The 24764-nt window shown below is 32.9% G+C and overlaps 1 protein-coding gene across 3 annotated transcripts in view; it reads right to left on the reverse strand.

The window, feature by feature from the left end:
- The window catches only part of Mmp16 (matrix metallopeptidase 16), a 257974-nt gene that overhangs the window by 122026 nt on the left and 111184 nt on the right, over positions 1 to 24764 (reverse strand). The window contains exons 2-4 of one of the 3 annotated variants that reach the window (XM_087190560.1): positions 21757 to 21896; positions 15050 to 15198; positions 5376 to 5498 (exon numbers count right to left, since the gene is read on the reverse strand). In XM_087190560.1, the coding sequence (XP_087046686.1) occupies positions 5376 to 5498; positions 15050 to 15153 (227 nt within the window). In that variant the 5' untranslated portion in view covers positions 15154 to 15198; positions 21757 to 21896. The remainder of the gene's footprint in view (positions 1 to 5375; positions 5499 to 15049; positions 15199 to 21756; positions 21897 to 24764) is intronic. The other 2 variants (XM_087190559.1, XM_087190561.1) reach the window with 2 other exon arrangements.

A 24764-nucleotide genomic window follows, 5' to 3' on the forward strand; every position in this document is an offset into this window, starting at 1 on the left:
AATAACACCCCCCTGAATAATCAATGGGTCACAGAGGAAATTAAAGAAGAAATTAGACAGTTTCTACAATTAAATGATAGTGCCAATACCACATGCTGGAAGTTATGGGACACAATGAAAACAGGCCTACGAGGGAAATTCATAGCAGTGAATATGCACAGTAAACAGAGCAAGCTCAAATAAACAATCTAATGCTGAACTTTAAGCTTCTAGAAAAAGAAGATCAAGAGAAACACAAAGCTTGTACAAGGGAAGAAATTAGAAAGATCAGAGCAGAAATCAATGCCATGAAGACTAAGAGAATGATACAAAAAAATCAATGAATCAAAGAGTTAGTTGTTCAAAAGAAGAAACAAAACTAACAAACCCTTAGCCAGCCTTATCAAAAAATGGAAAGAAAAGACTCAAATCCATGCAATTAGGAATGAAAAGAGTGAAATCACAACAGATTCTGCAGAAATCCTGAAGATTGTCAAGACCTACTTTGAGAACCTGTACTCCAATAAGATGGAAAGCACAGAATAAATGGAAAGATTTCTAGATATATGAATTCCTAACAGTGAAAAAAAAAGATATGAAAATTCAAAAAAATCCAATATTAATCAATGAAATTACAAACGTAATTAAAAACTTACCTACAAAGAAAGCCCAAGTCCTGATGGCTTCATTGCTGTATACTACAAGAAATTTAGAGAAGATCTAATACCACTACTGCTCAAATTCTTTAATGAAATTGAAAGTTAAGAAATACTCCAAAATTCATTCCTAGAAACAAGGATTATCTTGATTGCAAAAGCAGAGAAAAATCCAACCAAAAAAGCAAACTACAGGACAATCTCCATAATCAATATAGACACAAAAATCCTCAATAAGACATTGGCAAACAGAATGCAGAAGATTATCAGGAAGATCATACACCCTAATCAAGTAGGATTGATCTGAGGGAAGCAAGGTTGGTTCAACATACATAAATCAATAAATGTAATACAGTATATTAACAGAGTCAAGGACAAAATCCATATGATCATCTCAAAAGGTGCAGAAAAAGTATTCACAAAATCTAACACCCATTCATAATAAAAAAAGAAACCCAAAGAAAATTGTAATAGATGGTCTTTTTCTCAAGTTGATAAAAGCCATCTATGAAAAACCAACAGCCAACATTATACTAAATGGTCAAAAACTGAAATCTTTCATGCTAAAATAAGGAACAAGACAAGGAATTCCACTATCATCACTCCCGTTCAATATAGTTCTGGAAACATTAGCCATAGCAATTAGAAAAGAGAAAGAAATAAAAGGAATAAAGAGGAAATGAAGAAGTTAAATTGTCATTATTTGTGGATGACATGATATTCTGTATAGAAAACCCCAAAACTCCTCCAAAAGTCTTCTAGACTTAATAACCAAATTCAGTATAGTAGCTAGATATAAGGTGCAAAAATCAATAGCCTTCTTATACACGAACAATAGACTTATTGAGAGAGGAACTGGGGAAACAACTCCTTTCACAATGCCACCCCCAAAAATGAAATACCTAGGAATCAATCTAACGAAAGAAGTAAAAACTTCTAGTTGGAAAACTATAGCACTCTGAAAAAAGAGATTGAAGAGGATATCAGAAAATGGGAAGATATCCCTTGGTCCTGGTTAGGGAGAATCAACATACTGAAAATGGCCTAACTTCTAAAACTGCTACATAGATTCAATACAATCCTGATTGAAATTCCAATAGCATATTTCACAGATCTAGAGAAAACAGTACAAAAATTCATTTGGAACCAGAAGAGACCTAAAATAGCAAAAGCAATTCTAGACAACAAAGACAAGGCAGGGGGTATGAAAATCCCCAACTACAAAGCTACTATAATAAAAACAGCATGGTACTGGCAAAGAAGCAGATCTGGGGATCAATGGAACAGATTAGAAAATGCAGAAACAACTCCAGACATACTCAGCTGCCTTATCTTTGACAAAGGAGCCAAACACCCTCACTGGAGGAAAGATAGCCTCTTCAAAAATTGGTGCTGAAAAAACTGGGTTTCAACTTGCCAAAGATTCAAACTAGACTCAAATCTTTCACCATTCCCTAAACCAAAATCAAAATGGATCAAAGATCTAAATATTAAAAGAGAAACCCTAAACCAGTTGGAAGAGAAGTTAGGTAGAACTCTAAAAGACATTGGCTTTGGAAAAGACTTTATGAACAAAACCCCAGTCACACGGGAACTACCACAAAGAATCAGCAACTAGGATCTCATGTTATTAAAAAGCTTCTGTGCAGTAAGAAAAATCATCAACATAATGAAAAGACAACCCATAACATGGGAAAAATTTTTACCAGCTGTTCCTCAGACAGAAGGCTAATATCTAAACATATAAAAATTGTAAAAAAATCACCACCCTAAACTTAAAGACCCAATCCAAAAATGGGCATCTAAAATGAGCAGACATTTTTCAGACAAAGAAGTAGCAGCAGCAAATAAACAAATGAAAAAAATGTTCAACATCTCTGGTTATTAAATGCATGCAAATTAAAACAATGCTGAGATTCCACCTTGCTCCAGAAAGAATGGCTGCTATCAAGAAACCAATCAATAACAAATGCTGGCTGGGCTGTGGATAAAAAAGGAACCCTTCTCCACTATTGGTGGGAGCATAGACTGGTGCAACCACTGTGGAAATCAGTGTGGAGATTCCTCAAAATCTAAAACTAGAGGTTCCTTTTGATGCAGCTATTCTGCTGCTTGGTATCTTCCCAAAAGAATTAAAAACATCATACCATAGTGATATATGCACACCCATGTTTATAGCTGCACAGTTTGTAATAGTTAAGTCTTAGAAACCACCCAAATGCCCATCGACTGCTGACTGGATAAAGAAGATGTGTCTTGTTTTATAAAATGGAGTACTACTCAGCCATAAAGAATCATAAACTAGAGACATTTATAGTTAAATGGATGGACCTTGAAACCATAGTTTTAAGTAAAATAAATAGGACACACAGTTAAATACCAAATTTTTTCTTTGCTATGAGAAACTGAAAGTGTAAATGAGAACCAAAATGTTTAACAGATATTGTGAAATAGGAAGAAGATGTTCAAAGTGGAAGGGGAATTGGGGGTGGGAGAGGGGAAAGAAGGGAAAGGAAAAAAATGAGAAAAGATGGAAAAAAATAAACAACGCTTTTGTAAATAGGAATGCGTGGAGGGGTGGAAGGGAGGAAAAGGGAATGGGAAAAAACAAGAACCAAGATATATCATGTACAGTTTCAAATTCTCAATGATGGATGTGATTATAATGTATACATAAAATGTACCAATAAACTTAATGAATAAAATAAAGATGGTCTTTAGCAATGGTGCTGAAATAACTGGACATTTACATATATAAATGTGGAAGAAATGAAGCTAGATACCCAATTTATTCCTTACTTCAAAATTAACTCTAAATAGGTCATAGCCCTAAATGCAAAACAGAAAACTATTAAACTTTCAGAAGATAACACAAGAAACTCTGAGTGTCATTGGTGTTGATGAAGATTTTTAATATTTTTTAGATTCAATAACAGAAGCACAATATAGGAAGAAAAAAATAGGAGAACTTCATTAAAATTAAAACTTTTGCTCTGTAAAAGACATTGTAAAGAGAAAATAGTTGAAAACATGACTGCTAAAAGACTTGTGTAAAGAGTACAGAGAACTCTCAAAGCAAGCAAAGCCAATGAGAAATTGATGAAAATATTTGAACACACATCACAACAAACTAGATAACCAGGGGTGGCCCATCAGCATATAAAAATTTGCTCAGCATTTTATTTCATTAGGGAATAGCAAATTAAATAACTTATCTCAATAAAATTGTTTCATTCCAAAACCAATTACTTATCAATATACCTTCCTTATAATAGCTACAATTAAAATTACTGACAGTGCTAACTGCTGAGAGATTGTAGGAAAAAAGGAGCTGAAATTATTGCTGGTGAAAATTCAAAATGGGATAGGCACTTTGGGAGATATTTTGGCAGTTTCTCTCAAAGTTAATCCTCGTCTTAATATATTACTAGTAATTACACTCCTGGGTGTTTATATTAATGAGTTGAAAGTTCCTGTGTACATTAAAAACTCCATAGTATCCTTATTAGGGATATACAAACTCAATTCCATATTAATTCATTAGCATATTACTTTAGAGATAGCTAAATAAGTTTGTAAAAGCTGCTACAAACAAATGTAAATTGTGGTGAATACCAACTTAATGGAGTTGGCATAAAGTAGCTTTGTCTTTGATTTATCTGCAGAAATAATTTAAATAATTTGCATAAAACAATAATCTGTGGTCCTGCTATCTGGTAAGATAGCATAAGAATCTAAAATAACACTGAAAAATATTTCCAAAATAATCAAAGTAACTTCAAGTGTACCTTCCAGTTATATAGATAAAATAAACTAATATATTAAAATTTTAATTTTAGTTTTAGGCACCCATGAAGAGTATTTATATGAAAAATGATTATTATGAAAGTATTTCTTCTAGTCATGTAATTTGACAGAGATAGTTCCTGATATCCACTCTCCCCAAAGTACCTTTAATCTTCTGCCCACTGGCACAATAAATTCTTCATCTTCCTATGCATCTTGACTAAAGGTAATTTCCTTAAGACCTTCTCTAGTTTTCTAGAATGGGCTGGAAGACTGGATATGTTTCTCTTGTTTCCTGCTCCTTCGTTTTTATGAGCTATCACATTTATATTATTGTTCAACTTCTCCATATTATTGTAAATTCCATGATGACACACATTGTCCCAATGTTTTATTTATTTCTATATCCTCAGGCCCTAGGACTGTTTGTTATTCATACTGAAAGCAAATAGCCAGTAGTTCAATGAATAAATGAATAAACATGAACACCTCTATTAACAGCAATTGTCACTCTACCTTGCAAAGCATTTTGCATCATTGGTAACAACACAAAAGACACAATCTGCTTGAATAGTTATCAACATAATTGAAAATAAAATGGTCAAATACTGAAAGTTAACAAATTCAAAGCCATCTTGTGGAAAATGTAGTTATCTATATATTTTATTCCTTTTTAGAGGATGAATTCTTAGAAGAGAATGTAACATGTTAGAATACTCATCCTTCAAAATAGTGGCATTAATTGAGGAAGCTGAAAGACAGTATACAAATTTGAACAACTGTTTTAAAGACTGCTTACAAAATCCCAAATTGTAGTCAATTTATTGTCTTCTCAGTAACAGCTTTAAATTCTCATGATAACATCACATCACTGTATGTTAACATGTAGTCCATGTTCATAACAAATAGCAAGAAAAAAATCCATAAATAAGGAACTTGTCATTATTTTTATACCTGTATGTGATGTGTTTGTGCTGCCACTTCTGTCCTGTTAATGCATACCGCTTTCGACGAATATTAAATTTGGAGCTACCTCTTGTCTGATCAGGTACACCACATCGAGGTTTCTTCATCCAGCTGAAAAAGCAGTAATTTCCAGTTATTTACCAATAATTATCTTCATTAATTTCAAAAGGTAATCAGTTAAGAGGTTAATCTGAAACAATGCTGATGAAAATGGCAAATCAAAATTCAAATTTTCTTGCAACTTGAATGGAGACATTTTTTCAGAAAGATCAATAATCACTAGTTTACTACTCACATCCACTAGATAATTTTCTTCTCTCCAATTCATTTTATAGTAACTGCAGACTGAAATACCCTAAAGCTTCTAAATATATTTGATTGCTAATAAGGCATGTAGCTTTGAGCAAGTCATCAATTCCTAGTGTTATTCAGATAGGTCTCTAAGTGTCACACAACTTTACACTCAGTTTCTTTTTTTTAATCTGCTACATGACTTTGAATTCCAGGAGTCAATAGGATACTCTCTACTAGCTTAAAAAGTAATGAATTGTTTGTTCATATAACATTTGCAATTTCCATTTTTTTCTTCACTTTTGATCATTATTTCAATTTCTTAGTAGCAGCTGTTTGCTTTGAGTCTTTGATGATAATGAAATATAATTCTTTTTTTTTTTTTTTTTTTTGATACCAGGGGTTGAACTCAGGACCTTGCACTTTTGAGGCAGGTGCTGGAACCACTGAGCTAAATTCTGGCCCATGAAATGTAATTCTTAAAAAGTATTTCCCCAAATGTGAGATTTATTATCACACAAATAAGATTCAACATTTACATGTGAAAAATGAAGTTCTGCTTTCAAAACTTATTGAGATATTGTATTCTATCTTATTTTCTATACTTCTCTCGAGCATTACCATATTTTCTATTTTGGGGTCTTGTGTAAGGAGAAATATTTTCAGATTGAGAGTAGGTTTTCTGTAGTGCTTTACAAAATGGCTTTTCCTATTCATTGGCTCCTTAATACTTACACAGTTAATGCTGAATCTGCAAGGCTACATGATTCAGATATTGGAAAGAATGAATGCTGCTGTATTTCATCAGGTCCTTAATAATTTCTGTACTCTCTAAATGAAATTGAACATCAGGTGATGATCTAAAGATAGTTATTTGAGAAAATGAATTTAAATAGTTTACATGTTACTTGGATAAATCAGCTAATGTGTTTTTACAAACACAGGAATAACTTCATGCACTAGTGGAATGATATTTTTTACTTCTTAAGAAAGATGACATTTTTTCAATAAACATTAAAATTTTCTGCTTTTTATTTTGCCCTCAGTAATGTGGACATTGCAGTTACCAGATTGAAGAAGTTCTACTGTAGTCTAAATACATTCTAGAGTTACTTTGGAAAATTATTCTGTTTATTAATGTCTCCCAATCAAATGAAATTTACCATAAATGGTAACTGCAAGGACTTCCTGTTCTATGGTATAGAACTCTCTAGAGGAGAGGATGGAGAGCTCTTATTTTTCATTAATGCTTCCAGGGCATTCTTAAAACCTCTGAATTTGAGTGATATTTCACAAAAATAAAGGCAGAGGGTTTACATATTCCCATTACCTTGCACAATTCTTGGAAGTAAATATTGAGTATTCAATACTCAATATTAGAAGTTAAGTAGTGAGTATTCACTGAATGGAAGGGTAAAGACACAGATTTTTAGTCAAAATTCTTATTTTATTGCATAGTTTTTGACTAACATGCTGAGTGAACTAGCAAATATTAAGCATTAATGGTGTGTCTATGATGATTTCAATTACTTATATATATGGGTATTTCATTAATTATATTCTTGAAAATTATAATTTTCCTTAAAAAGGTACCTATTCTTACTTATTTCTAAAGTACAGGCCAAATAAATGGCATATATCATTGTGAAATGTGAACATATTTATAGTTACTATCAGATATGGTTATATTTGCATTCACTTAAGGAAAATACTTAAGTAAGTACCCTAGAATAAAGAGAAACAATTTTCAAATGGATATATGGATAAAAATTGACAAGGTAAAATTAGCTATTGTCAGGATAAAATATTTTCAAAGTGAATATATTCTCTAAAATTACTTTAATATGCATAAAATTAGAAAATAGCAGTAAGTTAAAATTAAATTAATATAACTTGCACTTTATGCCATAGATTAAACGTTATTTTTTCAGCAAAATGTGTGCATTTTTCAAAGGACAGAGTTTTCATGGATGAATATAAGATTCTTATGCTAAAAGACCTCTCTGCTAAATTCCTAGTATATTTCTTAGGACTTTGCCCATGTCATATATTTTTTTTTTAGTGTTCCAAGCATTTCTTTATTCACTTACTCATTTCATTCTGACCCATTCATCCTACAGCTATGTTCATCCTACCTTCATTTTTTTAGCTTTTATAACACGTTGAGATATAAAAATATGGATAAAAAGATGAACAAGTCAAGGGCCTTTTCCTTGTTAAGCTCATAGTCTACAGGTAAATTCTGTATGACAAAAGAAATCACAATAGCAGATTTAACCAACTGCACCTTGCAAATTAGTGATGAAAAAATTGTGCCGATATGAACACGTATAGGTTATTTTTTCTCATCATGTTTCCCTAACATAGTACAGGAATTATTTATATTAAGTGTACATTGTACTAGGTATTTCAAGTTAGGTAGACATGACTTAAAGTATACAGTAGAATGTGCTCAGGTTATACACATGCACTAGTATTTTATATAAGAGACTTCAGCATCTACAGATTTTGATAACTGCATCAGTGAGTACCAAGAGACATATCCTCTGTGGATACCAAGGAAAGTCTGGAATAAGTGCTCTCACATCTCACATCTGTACCAAGACATCATGTTCATTTCAGTAATATTACATATAATGAAATGAATATTATTATTTTTCTTTTTGTTTCCATTAAGTATATTGGTACATTTTAGGTATCCAATACAGTTACATTCATTGAAATGAATATTATTATTTTTCTACTGCAAGCTTGCCTTGCACCAGTACACTGAGCCCATAAAAGCCTTAGGACCTTCTAATATTCAGGCCAGATAATCAGGTTTTCATCCAATTACTCATGCCGCAGTCTAGTCATCCTCTAAATGTCTCTTATATCTCTAATTCCCATGACAGCCTTCCTTTTCACCATGAATGTGAAATCTTCCCAAAGAGAAGATCTATCTTTTATATGTGCTGCACATGAAATGCCTTTACAGTAAGAATATGACTCAGCCCTACTTAGAGAGAGCATTTCCTGTCCTGTTACTCCCCAAGATCCCCATGGGTTTCTATAGAATCAAGCCTCTTCTTGCCTTTGTACACAATAACCTCCACTTGGACTTACTTTTTCTCCTTATTCACCTTAAGAATTCCAAACATTCTTTATATTCAACTTACATAGATACAGCTTACTCTCTCAGTGCTGCACACATTGCTCTGTGTGTTCTGATTTGCATGCATCTGTCTCTGTCTTCCTCTGATCTCTGAGGGTAAAGAACCTTACATTGGTCAGGGCCTAAGGAGGTCTCCAATAAGCAACAAGAAGCAAATGAACCAAACCTATGTGTCTTTTTACATCTACTGATCTCCTTCAATATCCTCTCTTTCTTGAGGACTTCAAACTCTTTCTGGCTCTATGCTTATTATATGGATATAATATGGACATTTAATGTATAAAACTTATGAGGTATTTAACTTAAATGTAAGAAATAAACACAACAGGTATCATCTAACATCAACTAACAATTTAATGCCAAGAATTCCTAACAAAGGTTAATCAAATTGAGAATATTCTATGGTTAACCTCACCAAAGTTTTTATCCAATGTTTGCAATGTTTGTTAACTTGATACATAAAAGAAGCAGAAGTTATTATGTGACATATACTTATATTTATATATTTGCTTATTCCTAACTAGCAATTGAAAAAACTAGTTGCCACTTCTTTTCGTAATATATTACTTTTAGGCAGTGCTGTGTGGCAGCATCCTTGCTCAAACACACTTATTTTTTCATATGTTGACACATGGCTTTAAATGTTGTACTTCTATACAGACTAACTGAAAGAATTTTAAGTTGAATTGGAAAGTAAAGATATGGGGAAGTGACCCTGAAAGGAGAGTAAAAAAACAATGAGAAAGGCATTTTGTAATTATAAAGATATAAATAGTAGCCTAATTTTAATTTTCATAAAAATAGTGATTTGCAATAATTACTTAAAATATTTTTGGAACATGACCATTTTTGCTTAGTTCAAAAGATCATTAATGTCATCATGTAAATCAATTTAACTTGAAAAAAATTTAAACTCAATGTTCTTGAGCAGCATGAAAAACTTAAACTGTATGACATTTACCCTGAATCTTTTCACTTAACAGCTTTATGACATTAATCAGGTCACTGTTTCTTTGTATGCCTTATTTTCCTCATCTATAAAAAGGAGATTATAATATTAACCTCCCTTTCTGAGACATTGTAAGGATAAAATCAGTTAAATCATGTAAAAGAGAGTCTGAAAGATATTAACTGCTATTATCAACTTATAATGATGATCATTTGTTTTATGAGAAAGTAATCATACTAACAATAGTTGAAGCACCAGCAATAGTAGCTACATGCAGAAATCAACATGTTTCAGCTCACTTTGAGTACTTTATCAGCATGCAAAAATTTGTTATTTAAAACAGGATCTTTCTGGTAGTTTGATAGTAGAGTAGTAGAGACACCAACAGTCACATTTTCTTCTGATTTATGTAAATAAAGTAGCCATGTATTTATTATAAACAAATTTGTGTTATGTACGCTGCATATGGAACAGCATTTACTAGCTTCAATAAAACTCTTTTATTTAAAAATGGGCTAAGTATTCATGGTAGACATATAAGGCCACCCACTCTGTGATTCCAAGCAGACCCTCAGAATTGCAACCCACGTCCCTGGCGGCCCCACAGTGGGGCCGCAGAAAGCGGCACTGCAGTAGGATGCAGTGGCAATGTCACCCTTGTAGTTGGAATTGCACCACATAGAGGTGTACTTCTCGCTGCCTTTGTCAAGGGAAAAAAGCAATTCCTAGATCAATTTTGGGTTTTTTTTGGTATGGGGGATCGAACTCGGGATCTTGCCCTTGCAGGGCAGGCGGCGGAACCACTGAGCTAAATCCCTGGCCCTTCCAAATCACTTTTACGTTTCATCAACTATGAGTCCAAGAACAATATTCACAATAGGTAAGACAAGCTTGCCTCCTTCAGACTGCAAAGTTCCCTTAAAGGTAAGAGTAGTATCTACTACTTACAGTTGTCTGCCAGATTCTTGTAGAAATGTTGGAATGTGCTTGTTTTCATTACAGTATTTTAAAGTTGTTTTGAGGTTTTTTGCTTATTGACAGAATTAGACAAAGGCTGCATAAGGTTTTTAAAGGCAAATTTAACTGGAGCCCAACATCCTCATGGCTGACAGCTGACTCTGTCCCAGAGCTGCTTTTTTCTATCAAGTCACTAACTGCCTGTAGAGACACACACACATGTGACTCACAAGGCCGAAAGCACCAAATTCAAGGGCAGAGCAGAAATCTATTAAGTCCTGATCTTCAGTGAGAACAGAAGTTCCAGTGTGTGTGCTTATTAATCCTTTCACCTTCTAGAATCGAAGACCTCTCCTTTCTCTATCCTTTATAATCTCTGTTTTTTCATTACCAAATGAGAGTGAAACCATCCCACAATGTTATACTGTCTGGATATCATCATAAAATTCAGAAAAGCTTTTAAAACTTCATGGAACAATGCATATTTTAAGTATGAATTGAAAGAGATGATACAGCATTAATGTGATAATTTAAACAGAAGAATAAAAAGTATTAAGTATGTTGATAATCCCAAACTTTTGTAGTTCTTGGTACATACAGATACTATAAATATCAAATTAAGAGGTAAAAAATTGCTGCAGTTTCATATTGATGCTTTTTTAAATTTATTATTTATTTATTCATTTTATTAATGCTTTTTTTGAAGGTACTTATTCAATGTTAACTTTAATGAAGTAAAATTTCTAGGCACGGTTTGAATAAACTAACCAAAATTACTTATCCAGTACAGTGCATTAGCAGATACACATGTAAGTGTGTACATACAAACATATGTATGTATGTATGCATATTACATACACATATGAGTGGAGGGATTTCAAAACTTGATGACTTTAAGAAGTAATCTCTCACCAAGCATGCTTCAGTCCATACAACTGTGTACATGGGAAACATAAACTAAAATGTTAAAATACTATTAACATTATAAAACATATAAAAGTAATTTCCTTTTTGATTTGCCATTTTCCTTTTCTTGTTAATAACACCATTCCATAAATACTACAGACTGTGACATTTATTATTTAAATAAAGTGCTTACAAAAATTAGCTAACTCACAATTTAAAAGAACCATTGCAACATAAATAATGGATTCACTTTTGGTAAGGAATACTTATATATTATTCTCTCTCCACTAGTTCTAATTAATATAAAAGCAATATAATATGCCATTTTTGGTAATAGAAAATTTGTTACTTGAAAATGGTTAATTTCTTCAACATAATATAAAGATCATCACAATTGTAATCATCACTTTTAATTATCCAAGTACTACAAATTAAATTTACCACATGTCTCCCTGCTAAAGGAGGATATAATTACTTAATTTAAAAACATGTTGAAGAATCTACAATTAGATAAGTTTATAGCATCTGAAAATAGATAATAAAACATTATTTTAAAATGGAAGAATAATTTTAGGTCTCTAACTCTAGTCCATATTTTATATAATAAGGCTCAGATAAAAATCTAAACCTTATAATTTAACTAGATAAAATAACAGACTATAAAATCAGCATGTGCAGTTACTATGCATTCACTTGAAATTACAAAACCACAGCTGATTGCTTTAATAGCATCATTATGGGGATTATATTACCAAAAATGGAATACTATTTGATATGAATAATCTGAGCAATAACACCTGAGGAAGAGAGACTGATCCACAGAAAATACAGACAGAAAACAAGGGGACCCAAATTGTTTGTTCACAGCTAGAGTGATAGTGAGGGAGAAGTCCAAGCCCACGTGGGATCTTCAGAGGTGTGGTAAATAAGGAAGGGAAAATAAGAGGCTCTGAACCAGGCTTTGTGGTTTCTCCTGAAAACAATTGCCAGGTATGGTACTCTTTAAAGGAAGTATGCTTTACTGATTGAAACACCTACATGAAAACCACCTCCAAACTGAGTTAGAGAATGTTTTGTTAAAACACACAAAAAATTCACCAAAAAAACAAAGAAGCAAAACCAAGTGACACTCCTTTGGTTTTAAACAAAGATTTGCCTCTATAGTTGATCTTTTTTCTATAATTTTATATCACAGAAATGACATTTTACCTGCTCTGCACCCACACTATCATTTTGTTTGGTCCAGAATCTGAGTTATTCTCTGCCTGAAAAAGACCTATGTGCTTCTCTATTCCGCCATGTTTTTCTCTACAGCCCCTTCTCCTCCAGACAATAAAAAATCGTTGAGACCCCATTCCACATGAAGGGCCTATATAAATCCTGTACTTGTGCTGTTTTTATTATCTCCTTACAAAGATTCTCTCTCTAGGTGCTTCAGGAAGTCAAACCTAACTGTCTTGAATTCTTCCAAAAGGAGCTTTAAAGATTAGCAGAAACAGGTACTCCTCTTTGGCACTCTACTCTCCTAATTTTGATTTCTACAAGTAAATACTAAATAATTCCTTATTATTCTGACACTAGTCAAGTTGTATAGGTAAGCCATTTAAAATAATTTGCTTTCCAAATATTTAATTAATTTGTATTTCTAAAAACTGTGGATTTTTCAACAAAGTGAATCAGAAGGTAATAGTTCTCCAACAAGTAATCAAAAAATTACCCATAGCATTCGTAACATGTTGGGATGAAGAGCGTAATTTAAATGGAATTCTGCACTATGCACAGCAAGAAAATACACAACTCACCTGAGGTTTTTTTCTTATTAATTTACAACCATATGTATTTAGGACAAGAGGTTTTTTATTGCCTAAAATAAATATTTTATATTAAACTAATAACATATAATTTCAATGATTAAAAATCAGCACATCTGAAATATCAAAATTTTATCTATGTATTATTTCTAATTATTAAAGAATGTGTTATATATTTTCTTGATTTTGTTTCCAAGGTGTAGATCAAAGTTAATATTTATGCATCTCTTAAAAGTACTACAGGAGATAATATATTTTTAATCTGATTTGAAATTTAATCTCAAAGTATTTATTGTGTTTTCCTATCTTGATGAAATAGAGGTACTATGAATCATGTCATTTAAGCATTAGAAAGCAAAATATAATTTCATAATTACAGGTTAAATCAGTTTGGCATGTCATAATTATGCCTAGGTCTAGATGTGTCAGGTATTGAATGTGTAAATGGAAAACTGTTATTTTTGAGGTGCACAGTGGGGTAATTTCCCCACACTAAACATCAAGCAACCCTGGTCCTGCAGCTGCTGTGAACGTCACTCAGCCTCTGACATTCACTTCCTTTATTTGAAAAGTAGAGAGAAAAATATATCCTTGCCTTCCCCAATGAGGAGGCTGATATCTCATCATCAAACTAAACAGAAATAATAGAAATAGATTTGATTTGTGATTATCAAGGGCTCTGAAAACAAATAATTTTTTCCCTCCACTGAAAAAAATTAATCATTTCCTCCTTTGCTGTCTGGAAACAACAATACTGCTTCATAATGTTACAGAATTTACTGTGTTCCTGTGCCAAATAATGTGTGACTATGGGTATCTGTGCACACAACAAAGTTCCTTCTGGCAAACACCTCTTATCCTCTGAACCTGATAAATCCTCTCACAGATAACTTGCCTAGTAAGGAGTTACTAGTGAAATAAATAAATGAAGCAATGACTGATGAATGAATAAATGATAAATATTATTATTAAAAATTATTAAAGAACATGGTCTTTGTTAATAAGAAACTGAAAATAGAGACTTTCTAGTGAAAACCCTCATTTGATTTATCTCATCTGGAGAACTGTCACCAGAAAGGAACTCCTAACAGTCAGTAAACTCTTAACAACTGTGTCCGACATAGTGCCTCTTACCCACAATAAGAACCCTAGTTTCTATTGTTCCTCAATTTCCATTATGCAAACAATTTCACTCTGGCCAATTTGAAGCTACTTACATGACACTCCTTAACAAAGATTTGGGAAAAGATATATATGAAGCACTCTCACCAGGCATATAAACCAGATGTGTCACTCAATATAATTTTTCTTGTACAATATAATTTTTCACCTACTTTGGCTCTCATTCTTACTTTTGTTCCTGGTTTAAAAATGTGTTGCCAAAATCAGGTGAGTCAACATGACTTTGGACCTTACGTGTTGTTGGGAATATCAGAAGACTGGCGTTAAAAACAGGATTAATTCCAAAGTAAAGTTAATCAAATAAATTAGTCCATTGGTGGTGGCCAGAGTTCCTGTAAAGTGTTTTTTTGACTACAGTACTTAGTTTGGCGCAAAGACCAAAGAAGGAAGGAGTCCGGATGCCATTACTTACTCAATTGTGTTTCTGTCCACTTTTCCTGTCATGTTTATGCCATAGAACTGCTGCATGGCCGCTAGGGCGGACTGCATGGTCTCTGCAGAGCGCAGCACCGACATTCTGGGGTCAGTTGGTGGGAGGTAGCCGTACTTTTGTAACCAAACCTGCAATAACAAGTACAGTTCCTTTTAGATCAACTTTACCATTTGACATAAAGTTCTGGTAATTAATTTATGTCTAGAATAGAGTGGTAAACTTTATTTCATCTATAAGGGTATTCATTAAATGTTTGATTTATTTTTAACATGTAGTTGATGGTTTTAATATAATTTCAGTAGTTGTGGGTATCGCTAACGTATTTATAAATGCCAATTAAAAATTATTATTTCTTGTCTGCTTATGGTGTCAGAAGCACTACATGCTGAATACAAATGCGAAGAAGATCATCTCTGCCCTCCAGGATTCAGCCTCCCCAGTGAAGGATGTACTTTTTCAATATTATGACCCCATTGAGACATCTCTGCTGGAGGGGACAGTTAAAATGCATACGCCACATCTAAAAAACTATTTTCTTAAACCATTGTTTAGCAGTGGCTACAGCTGGGATGAGTAACATCTTTATGGATAAACAATGTTGTTTCGTCATAACATTTTGGGCATAATTTTCATGCAGCCAATCTCTCCGATTGTGGCTAGGTATCTCCAAGTGTAGGTCAGTGTTTTCTCCTATAAAGAACATTTTTATTTACAGTTTCTTTTGTTTAAGGTTCTTTTTAAAAGGTGCTTCACATTAGTCCAAATCACTTAAGTAACCCAACTTTTCATATGTACAAGAAAATCTGACTACCTTTTAAAATATGTTCTCTTTATAGGTCTCATAATTGGTATTTCCCCTTCACTGCTGAGGATATCTGTGTTATCTCCATCGTGATTGCGGCAACAATTCACAGTCATTTAAGGTTAGATTTTAAAACTAATACAAAATTGAGGGCATTTGGGGAGAAATGTATTCCACTATAGAGCATATGCTTTCTAGTTTATAACTTTATGCATCTATTTTAAATGCACAGTCATATGTTCAGTCCATACCCCAACCTGCTGTGCTTTACTTAAAATTTCTTGAAGGGAAATGAACTACCTGTCAAATTTATAAGGGCTAAATAATTGCTGTACAATTTAGTGGGAGGTACTTACAAGTGTGTGTTTCTCTCTCTACCTGGGGCTATTCATCATTAAATGGTGCTTCTATGGAGTTGGAGCTTTTCTCTAATAACTGATAATCTGAAGTTACAACTACAGCACAGGAAAATTATTTTCCCAGTGAAAATAACTGGCAAATACAAAATTTAAAATTCATCAACAGAAACCAGTAATTAAATATATCAAAGTTAAAATGTGAAACACAAACTAGAAATTTCTGTAATTCCCCAAAACTGACACTCATAAACTGAATCATTATATGAACAACCCTTTGAAAATAAATCATAATATTTATTGTGAAACAATGTACGAGATGAGCAATGTATCACTGTCAAGAAGGTTTATTGGTAAAACTAAATCTAGTAAACTCACCTACCATAAAGCAATAGCATGCCAAAACTCTTATAGTCTAACCTGCCATGAATAGGCTGCCAGGGAAAATAATGTATTCAGTTGCCTAGTTACCAGCAGTGCGTCTGAAATCCATTCCTTTTTTATTCTGAATGAAGGAGGCAGGGAATAGTATAATTTTGTACGAAATTTAAAAATTATTGTCATGTAATTTCTCAAAACTTAGAAGCTTTAATAATATACATGTGTCAATATTCTTAAACCACAAAATTCTTCCATAATTTCCATTCATTTCTTACTTGCTGAAGAGCTGATTCGTTGCTAGGTTACTTCTGGGTGCTAAGTTACTGGCAATTATGTTTACGAGGACAGTAAAGAGACAACCATTATTAATAAAGCTTATGATTTATGTACAAATAGGGAGACTATACTTGACTTCCGCCTTAGCCTTTCAAACGCATGATTTCAAAGAGTACAAAAATGAATTGTGGTTTTTCTTTAGGTTCTCTTTTACATTACATTGTTTATCAAGAAAGACTTTTTCCAAATGAATGAGCGGTGGGTAATTCTTCTTAATTAAAAAGTAACAGCAAAAGTATGATATCTGCCATTTTATGGTCAAAATTTGTTTACTACTGACAATTCAAAACCATGATTCAATCAGCAAGGAAAAAGAAACTTTTCTAGTAGATTACAGCCATAATATCTTATTTGAAGAAAATTAAACTGTAATAGTTGAATGTACATTTTATTTCTTACTCCTAATCTTCTATTTGAGGTTAATAATTTAGCATATAGTCTTTTTCATTATTCATAAAAATGCACACATATATGTATATGTGTATTTGTACATATATATGCATATAAATCATATATAACAGACTTCATCATAGATATTCATCCTCATTTGTTGCTATTGGAAATACCTCTCTGCTTTCAAAATTGTTAAAGTACTGCTCCTCCCAGATGATTGGATAATACTCAATATGTATTCTGAACCTTTTGTGCCTTATTATCTTTACAGTGTTTTCAAGTGCACATTATGGATAATAAAGGAGTAAGTATTTTATGTGTGTACTTGTGGAAAATAGTGTCTCATGTCTAGGGTAGATGTGAGTTAAGTGAGGATATACAAAGCTCAAGCAAAATTCTTGCTCAGAAAATTTACTTTATGTTTACGAATTGCCCTGAGTTAATACAATTGCTCCTGCCTCTTAATATTCATCCTTGAAGCCAGGTATGATGGCACACACTTGTAATGACAGCTCTCTGGGAGGCTGAAGCAGGAGGATCACAAGTTCAAGCCCAGCCCGGACAGCTTTGTAACTCAGTGAGACCTAGTTTAAGTAGTCACACTTGTCATGTAAGACAAGCAATACAAAATGAATTATTATATATTACTTGAAAATTCCTTAACTCTCAAAACAAATAAGAGGTATATAGAAAATTTGGTAAATTTTTTGTTTTGTTTTGTTTCTTTGTTTTGTTTTGTTTCTTTATGTTTTATTGTCATCATTGGATTCATAAGTGCATTTAACTGCACTGAAAAAATTAAGGAACTTGCCGGGGATTTAGCTCAGTGGTTCTGCTGCCTGCTTCACAAGTGCAAGGTCTCAAGTTCAATCCTTGGTACAAAAAAAAAAAAAAAAATTAAGGAACTCATACATTTCTTCAAGTAACAATTTGACTCATTTTACTGTCTGCGACTTAGCCCATCTTATTAGTACTAGCACAAAAACCAATACAGGTTCAAAAAGAGCTGCAAAACTGAACAATGAATTATATTTGCTCATTCAAAAATCTTGCTATGTTGTGGATGAAACCAATTTATTAAATTTAGTGATTATTCAGATGGAGGAATAATCAGAATATCAATGTTCTTAGCAAACCAAGAAGATCTATCAAGCAATGAAAGATAAAGACTTAAATATTAAATATAGCAGCAATAGATGTAGACATTACTAAATTTAATATAAATAGGCACACAAAATTTCTACAAAATCCACTATGAAAGGTCTCTGTCGGTAATATTTCATGTACCCATACTGTAAAAATATATTCCTGTACTGTATTTATTTTTCAGTCTAGTCATATAACCTAGAAAAATAAAATTTCTACTATTCTTTGAAGATAACAGATTCATCAATGCTGTAACATAAAGCTAGACACCTAGATACTATATTTATACACTTTAATGAATCACAAATTCCAGGACAATTTAACAACTCTACTTCTGACACTACATAGGCTATAGAGAAAATATCTTATAATGAAAGCCCTAAATGACTGCAAGGTACTCAGGCATCTTTCAATAAAGTTAAATAAAATAATAGTATATAAGTGATTAAACCACTGAATTTATTAAAGATACTTTAGAAATTTCAAAAACATTTGAGGGAAATATAAGGAGGGATGGGTTAGGAATAACCTGGATAATCAGCTTGCTAGTCCACAATGCCTATTTGTGTCTCACAGTTATTTCAGGTTAAGTCAAGTATATTCCATTTCTAGCGACTATGTAATATGGCAAATGCCAGTTCCCTGTACCCAATTTATATGATCCAATGCACAGTACTCGCTACTGAATGAAAAGGGCAGGGTTGATAAATATATTCTATAGCATTGATTTAGAATAAATCTTTTCCATTTATATGATTATATAAACATTTTAATTAGTTTTGGAAACACTTTTTAAATATTCATTTCACATCAGATCCAATATTTTGGTTTTCTTTTTATTTATTTATTCATTACGTTTATTGGCACATTTTAGGTATACAGGATGATGACATTCATCATTGGGAATTTGTACCTTTACATGATATATCTCGGTTCTTATTTTTTTCCCCATTCCCCTGCCCTTCCTTCAACCCCTCCAGCCATCCCTATTTGTAAAGACTTTGTTTCCATGTTATCCTTTTCTCATATTTATTCCTTTCCCTTCAATATTTTAATAAATATGTTTAGATCCATAATCTTTAATACACATTCTGATAAAAATAAAATTAAATGTTTTGATGAAATATAATGGAAAGAATTTTATCAGATAAATTCTTGGTGTTATAAAAAGTTAATTTCCTTTGTTCAGCATGAGATTGGTACTTATTTATTATAAACTAAAAGTAACAACCAGAAAGTAATTACTTGCTTTTTTGTGGTATCATCAGCAAAGTCAGCAAAAGCTTCAGGATATTTTCCCCTGAAATGTCATGTATTCACTGGTTATAAATACAGAAGGCTTTAAGGCCTACATTTTCTAGTCTGAAAAATGACTATAAATATTAATTGTAACTACCAATTAACCAAAAAATTAAACTGATGTGTGGGAATTGGCAAAACTGAAAATTCATAGGATAAGATAACAAGGCAAAAATCAGCTTCTCTTCACTGAAAAAAAAAAAAAAAGTAGTCTAAATCACCATCCCATAACCACCAAGAAAGAACCAGTGTATGAAATCACATATGTAGAGTTCAACTCATTTAGAATCCTACCATATGTTACATGGCTTCTTGAACTGGAAATACATCAACAAGAGGACCAACAGCTACTTCACTACCCATCTTATCAATCAAGAGGCAACTGTCATTTGGCCAAGAAGGATAAAAATCCCTGGCTTATGAGTAAAAGTTGTGATGACCTTCATAACCTTATTTTTTACCTTAACTTTAAAATCTCTTATTTATGCTAAAAACTAAAAACAAGGTTTAAAGAGTGGAGAGAGGTTTTTCACTTTGCATGAAAGTGAACTTTACTTTGTACCTAACAACTGTGGGATCAAAGCCCCTCAAACATTAATAGCTGAACCCCAGTGATTAAAAAAATAAAAACTATCGCCCTTAATTGGTATTCTATCATAGTCTACTCGCTGTTCTGGAAAGTTAGGGACAACTTTGATATATAACCTCCTGTTCAGTCTTTCCTGTTTTTTCCTCAGTATGTTTACATTTTCTATGTATTTTTAGTGTCCAATCCAAAATAAGATAAAAATACTATTGTCATCATCAATAGTTTGATTACAGCACATCACATGGCTATTTCTCTACGGTGGTGGTCTAAATAGATTTATGGGTTATAATAGATTAAAATAGAAATTTCATAATACCTTTAAGTATTATGAAGAGAGAAAGTATTTTATGCAACATAGACATCTGCTGGCTATCTAATGGTAACATATTTAAACAGTTATCTAATTTAAATGAATATTTTCTTTTGCAAAAAATCAAAGTCGATGCCCTTTGCTATGAAGTAGTTTCAAATAATGTTATTCATAGCTATTTTGAAATGTGAGAAATAAAAAAAAATTGTTGCATCAAGATATAAGTGATATGCTAACAATGCAAGAGAGAAGGATTACTTCTGAAAGAAAGACATACATGTAGAATGTTTTCAAGATGGATGTTTGGAAATGTTCCCATAATAATAACATTATGACAGTAAAGATATCAAATCATAGTGTTTTCAAAGCTCTCTCATAATTTGTTCCTTTAAATTCTCAGCAACAGGATTTTTTACCTATAAAATAACCTGCCAAAAGATATTAGTGAATTTTAAGCCCCATTTTCAAAAGTATGAAAATTCAACACCTGATTAATTCTGGCAAGTAACTGATAAATATCAGGGATGATGTAATTTACCAATAGAATTTTACCAAAAACATTTGCACAAGTAACATATAAAACAGTAGTATGAGACTCAGATGTGTAATTTCCTAATGATGTAACTTTTCTGGTTATGTTTAACTGTCTTTTTCAGGTGTTTTTTACCTACAATAATTTTTAAGATGAAGATTAAAAATACACTGATCTTGAAATTACTGTATTTCCATAATTATTCAGTAAGTGTAAGATCAACATATAGAATGATAAAGGATAGTCACAGAACTCTTTAAAAAGATAATTAATGATTTTCTCCTAAGAGCAAACAATGTTACTCATAAGCAATTATAAGCAAACAAAAATTATTTTAAAATATTATGGCATCCTTAAATCCTCTTAATATTTCTATATCGAGTATATTTTAAAACATACATAATGTTTAATACATCAGTTCATAAATATAAATAAAAAGGTACACGTTAAAAGTTGATTGATGGAGATACACAATCAAAAGTATGGGGATAACAGATATGATAGAAAAAAAACTATTCAATTTTAAAAGTTGAAGCTACTACCTTAAATTCTCCCCAATAGGTCAGATTGTCCAGAAAAGATGAAAAGACAGTTTATCATGAGCTGTATATTAGATTATCTTCTGACTATGACAATTCTTGATGTCTTCCTTTTCCATCACTTTATTGAAGCTACCCACATCCTGTTGAAACAATTTTTTTGGAATGATTTTCAAATCATTCATCATTTTTAAAACTATTCCCTTGTTACTTGTTACAGTTTATTGTTTGGTCAAATCCAATGTTAGTCCTAGCCCCAACAGGTCTTGATAAGAACACCAACTGCTACCATATCTACTGCTATGTCCAGGGAATTTAGATGCATTAACTTTAATCCTTATAATAAATCATTGCATTAAACACCATAATCTAAGTTTAATAAATTACAGAATAAAACCCCAGAAAAGTTAAGGAAAGGATATCCTGACACTTAGAGAAGGAGTAAGAATTTGAGCAGAGGTCTGACTGATACCCAAGACTGGCTTACACTGGCTCTGAGGCACAGACCCAGCTGTCTGTTTGCTGGGAATTTCCGTGAGACATTATTCACATTGGAAGATGAATATGCAGATCATCTGAAAACATACCTACAGTAACCAAGGGTGTTACGTTTTCATACAAACAAAATATCCTATTTTATATCATGAAAATCATGAAAAGGTACTGAGCTGTGGTTGGCATATGTTCTGGGTATAACACTAACTCCTACTTCCATGGGTTTCTCTAATTTCCAACGCACAACAGACTTACACAGACGAATCTGCTCAACCCAATTAATATTCTTATTCCTATGCTAGAATATTTCACTTATGCCCATTTCAGATTTACAGTTTAAAAACTACAGAAACTTGGGCCAGGGATTTAGCTCTGTTGTTCCGCTGCCTCCCTCGCAAGCACAAGGTCCTGAGTTCGATCCCTGGTACTGAAAAAAAACAAAACAAAACACACACACACACACAAAAAACAAACTACAGAAACTCACTTTTCCTGAGTCATCTTTCTTTCTCATTGTATTCTTTCACTGCCACTTTCATACAGTAGTTTTGTGTTGTCACTCAATTTTACCTATAATTAGTTCCTTAATTATCATCTATGGTTCAGTGATACAGCAGCTTACCTCTGACCTAACCCAAATGTCTGGATTCTGCCATCATACTATTTAAACACAAAATATATAAGCGTCCACCAAAGGCCCATGTGGTAAAGGCTTAGCCACCAAGCCCATGGCTTGACTAAAACTGGAATCTTTCAGAGGTTGAGTCTAGAGGGATGTCTCCCAATAATTGAAGGCATGCCCTTGAAGAGGATACTAGGATGGAGCCCTTTCTTCTTCCTCTTTTTCATATTCTGTGCGCAAGGCTAACAGGCTTCTTTCCATCCTGTTCTGAGTCACTCATGGCCCAAAAGTAGCCAGGCCAACTGATTATAGACTAAAACTTTCAGAACCATAAGTCATAACAAACCTTTTGAGGTTCTTAAATTGAGTATCTCAGATATTTGTTACAGTAATAGAAAGCTGACTAATGCAGTAGTCATCCTGCATTTATCTTTTATCCTCATCATATACATACAACCCGTCATCACACTGCTACTCCAATTTTATTCAGAATGTGATCTTACTTATTCTGCCACTCTTTTCTTTTCTAGGGTACCATTATTTCCCATCAGACATTGCAACATTTTCCAGCTGGTCTCTGTGTTTTCATACTGCTACCATTCTCTCTCTTTTGAACCAACTTTCAGGAGCTGTTTTTTGCTTTAATTATGGTAAAATATACTTAAGGTAAAATTTACCATTTAACAGTTTTCAAGTGCACTATTCTCTGGCATTCACATTGGTGTGTAATCAGCACCACCATTCATCTCCACAACTTTTCATCATCCCAAACAAAAACTATATTATTGAATATCAACTTTGCACTACTCCTAGGCTCTGACAACTGCTATTCTAATGCCTGTCTCTATGAATTTGACTACTCTAGGTAGGTTATATAAATGTAATCAATCTTATGTGTGTGTGTGTGCATTTGTGTGTGTGTGTGTGTGAATTCTTTCATTTATGGTGTATTTATATTCATTTACATTGCAGCATTTAGTATTTTTAAGAATGAATAACATTTCAATGTATGTAGCTATACACAATAATTATCTACTAATCCACCAACAAATGCTGTGAACTGAATGTTTGTATTTCTGCAACATTCATATCTTGAAATCTTAACACCTCAAAGTGTATTAGGAGGTCCTGTGTTTGGAAGGTACTTAGGTCATGAGGGTAGAGCCCTTCTACATGGGATGAATGCCTTTTTAAAACAGTACAAAGAGCTCTCCACTCCTCTATCTGCCATGTGAGTATGCTAGTTGGCAGTGTGTAACCTGGAAAAGGAAGTTCACCAAAGCCTAACCATTGTGGCAACTTTCCTCAGATTTCCAGCCTCCAAAACTGAGAACTAAATTTCTGCTTCTAATAAGCAGCCCAATCTATGGTACTTTGTTAGAGTAGCTGGAATCTGCTAAGGCAGTGAATACTTGAATTGTTTCCATTTTTGATTACTGCAAATAATGCTGCTATAAGCATGGGTATAAATATTTGTTCTAGTTTATGCTCTCCATTCTTTGGGGTATATATCTACAGTAGAGTTAGTGGCTTATGTGGTAATTCTGCTTGGTTTTTTTTTGGCAAGTGTCATACTGTTTCACCATAAAGGCATCACCATTTTATATTTGGCTAGCAATGCACAAGGGGTGCAATTTTCCACATCCTTGTGAACTCTTACTTTATTTTTTTATTTTTTATATTTTTTTGTTGTTGTTTTGAGGCAGTGTCTTGCTTTGTAGTTCAGGCTGGCTCTGAACTCATTATGTAGCCCAGGCTGGCCTCGAACTCATGGCAATCCTCCTGAGTTGTCTTCCAAGTGCTCTGATTACAGGCACGGGATTATAGGCAGGCACCACCATGCCTGGCCAACTCTTGTTATTTTAAGAGGATTTTTGTTTGTTTGTTTTGGGGG

This window comes from Heterocephalus glaber, unplaced genomic scaffold (assembly GCF_053883595.1).
Source record: "Heterocephalus glaber isolate CG9 unplaced genomic scaffold, H.glaber_assembly_v1.0 deba00001553, whole genome shotgun sequence".
Lineage (NCBI taxonomy): Eukaryota > Metazoa > Chordata > Mammalia > Rodentia > Bathyergidae > Heterocephalus > Heterocephalus glaber.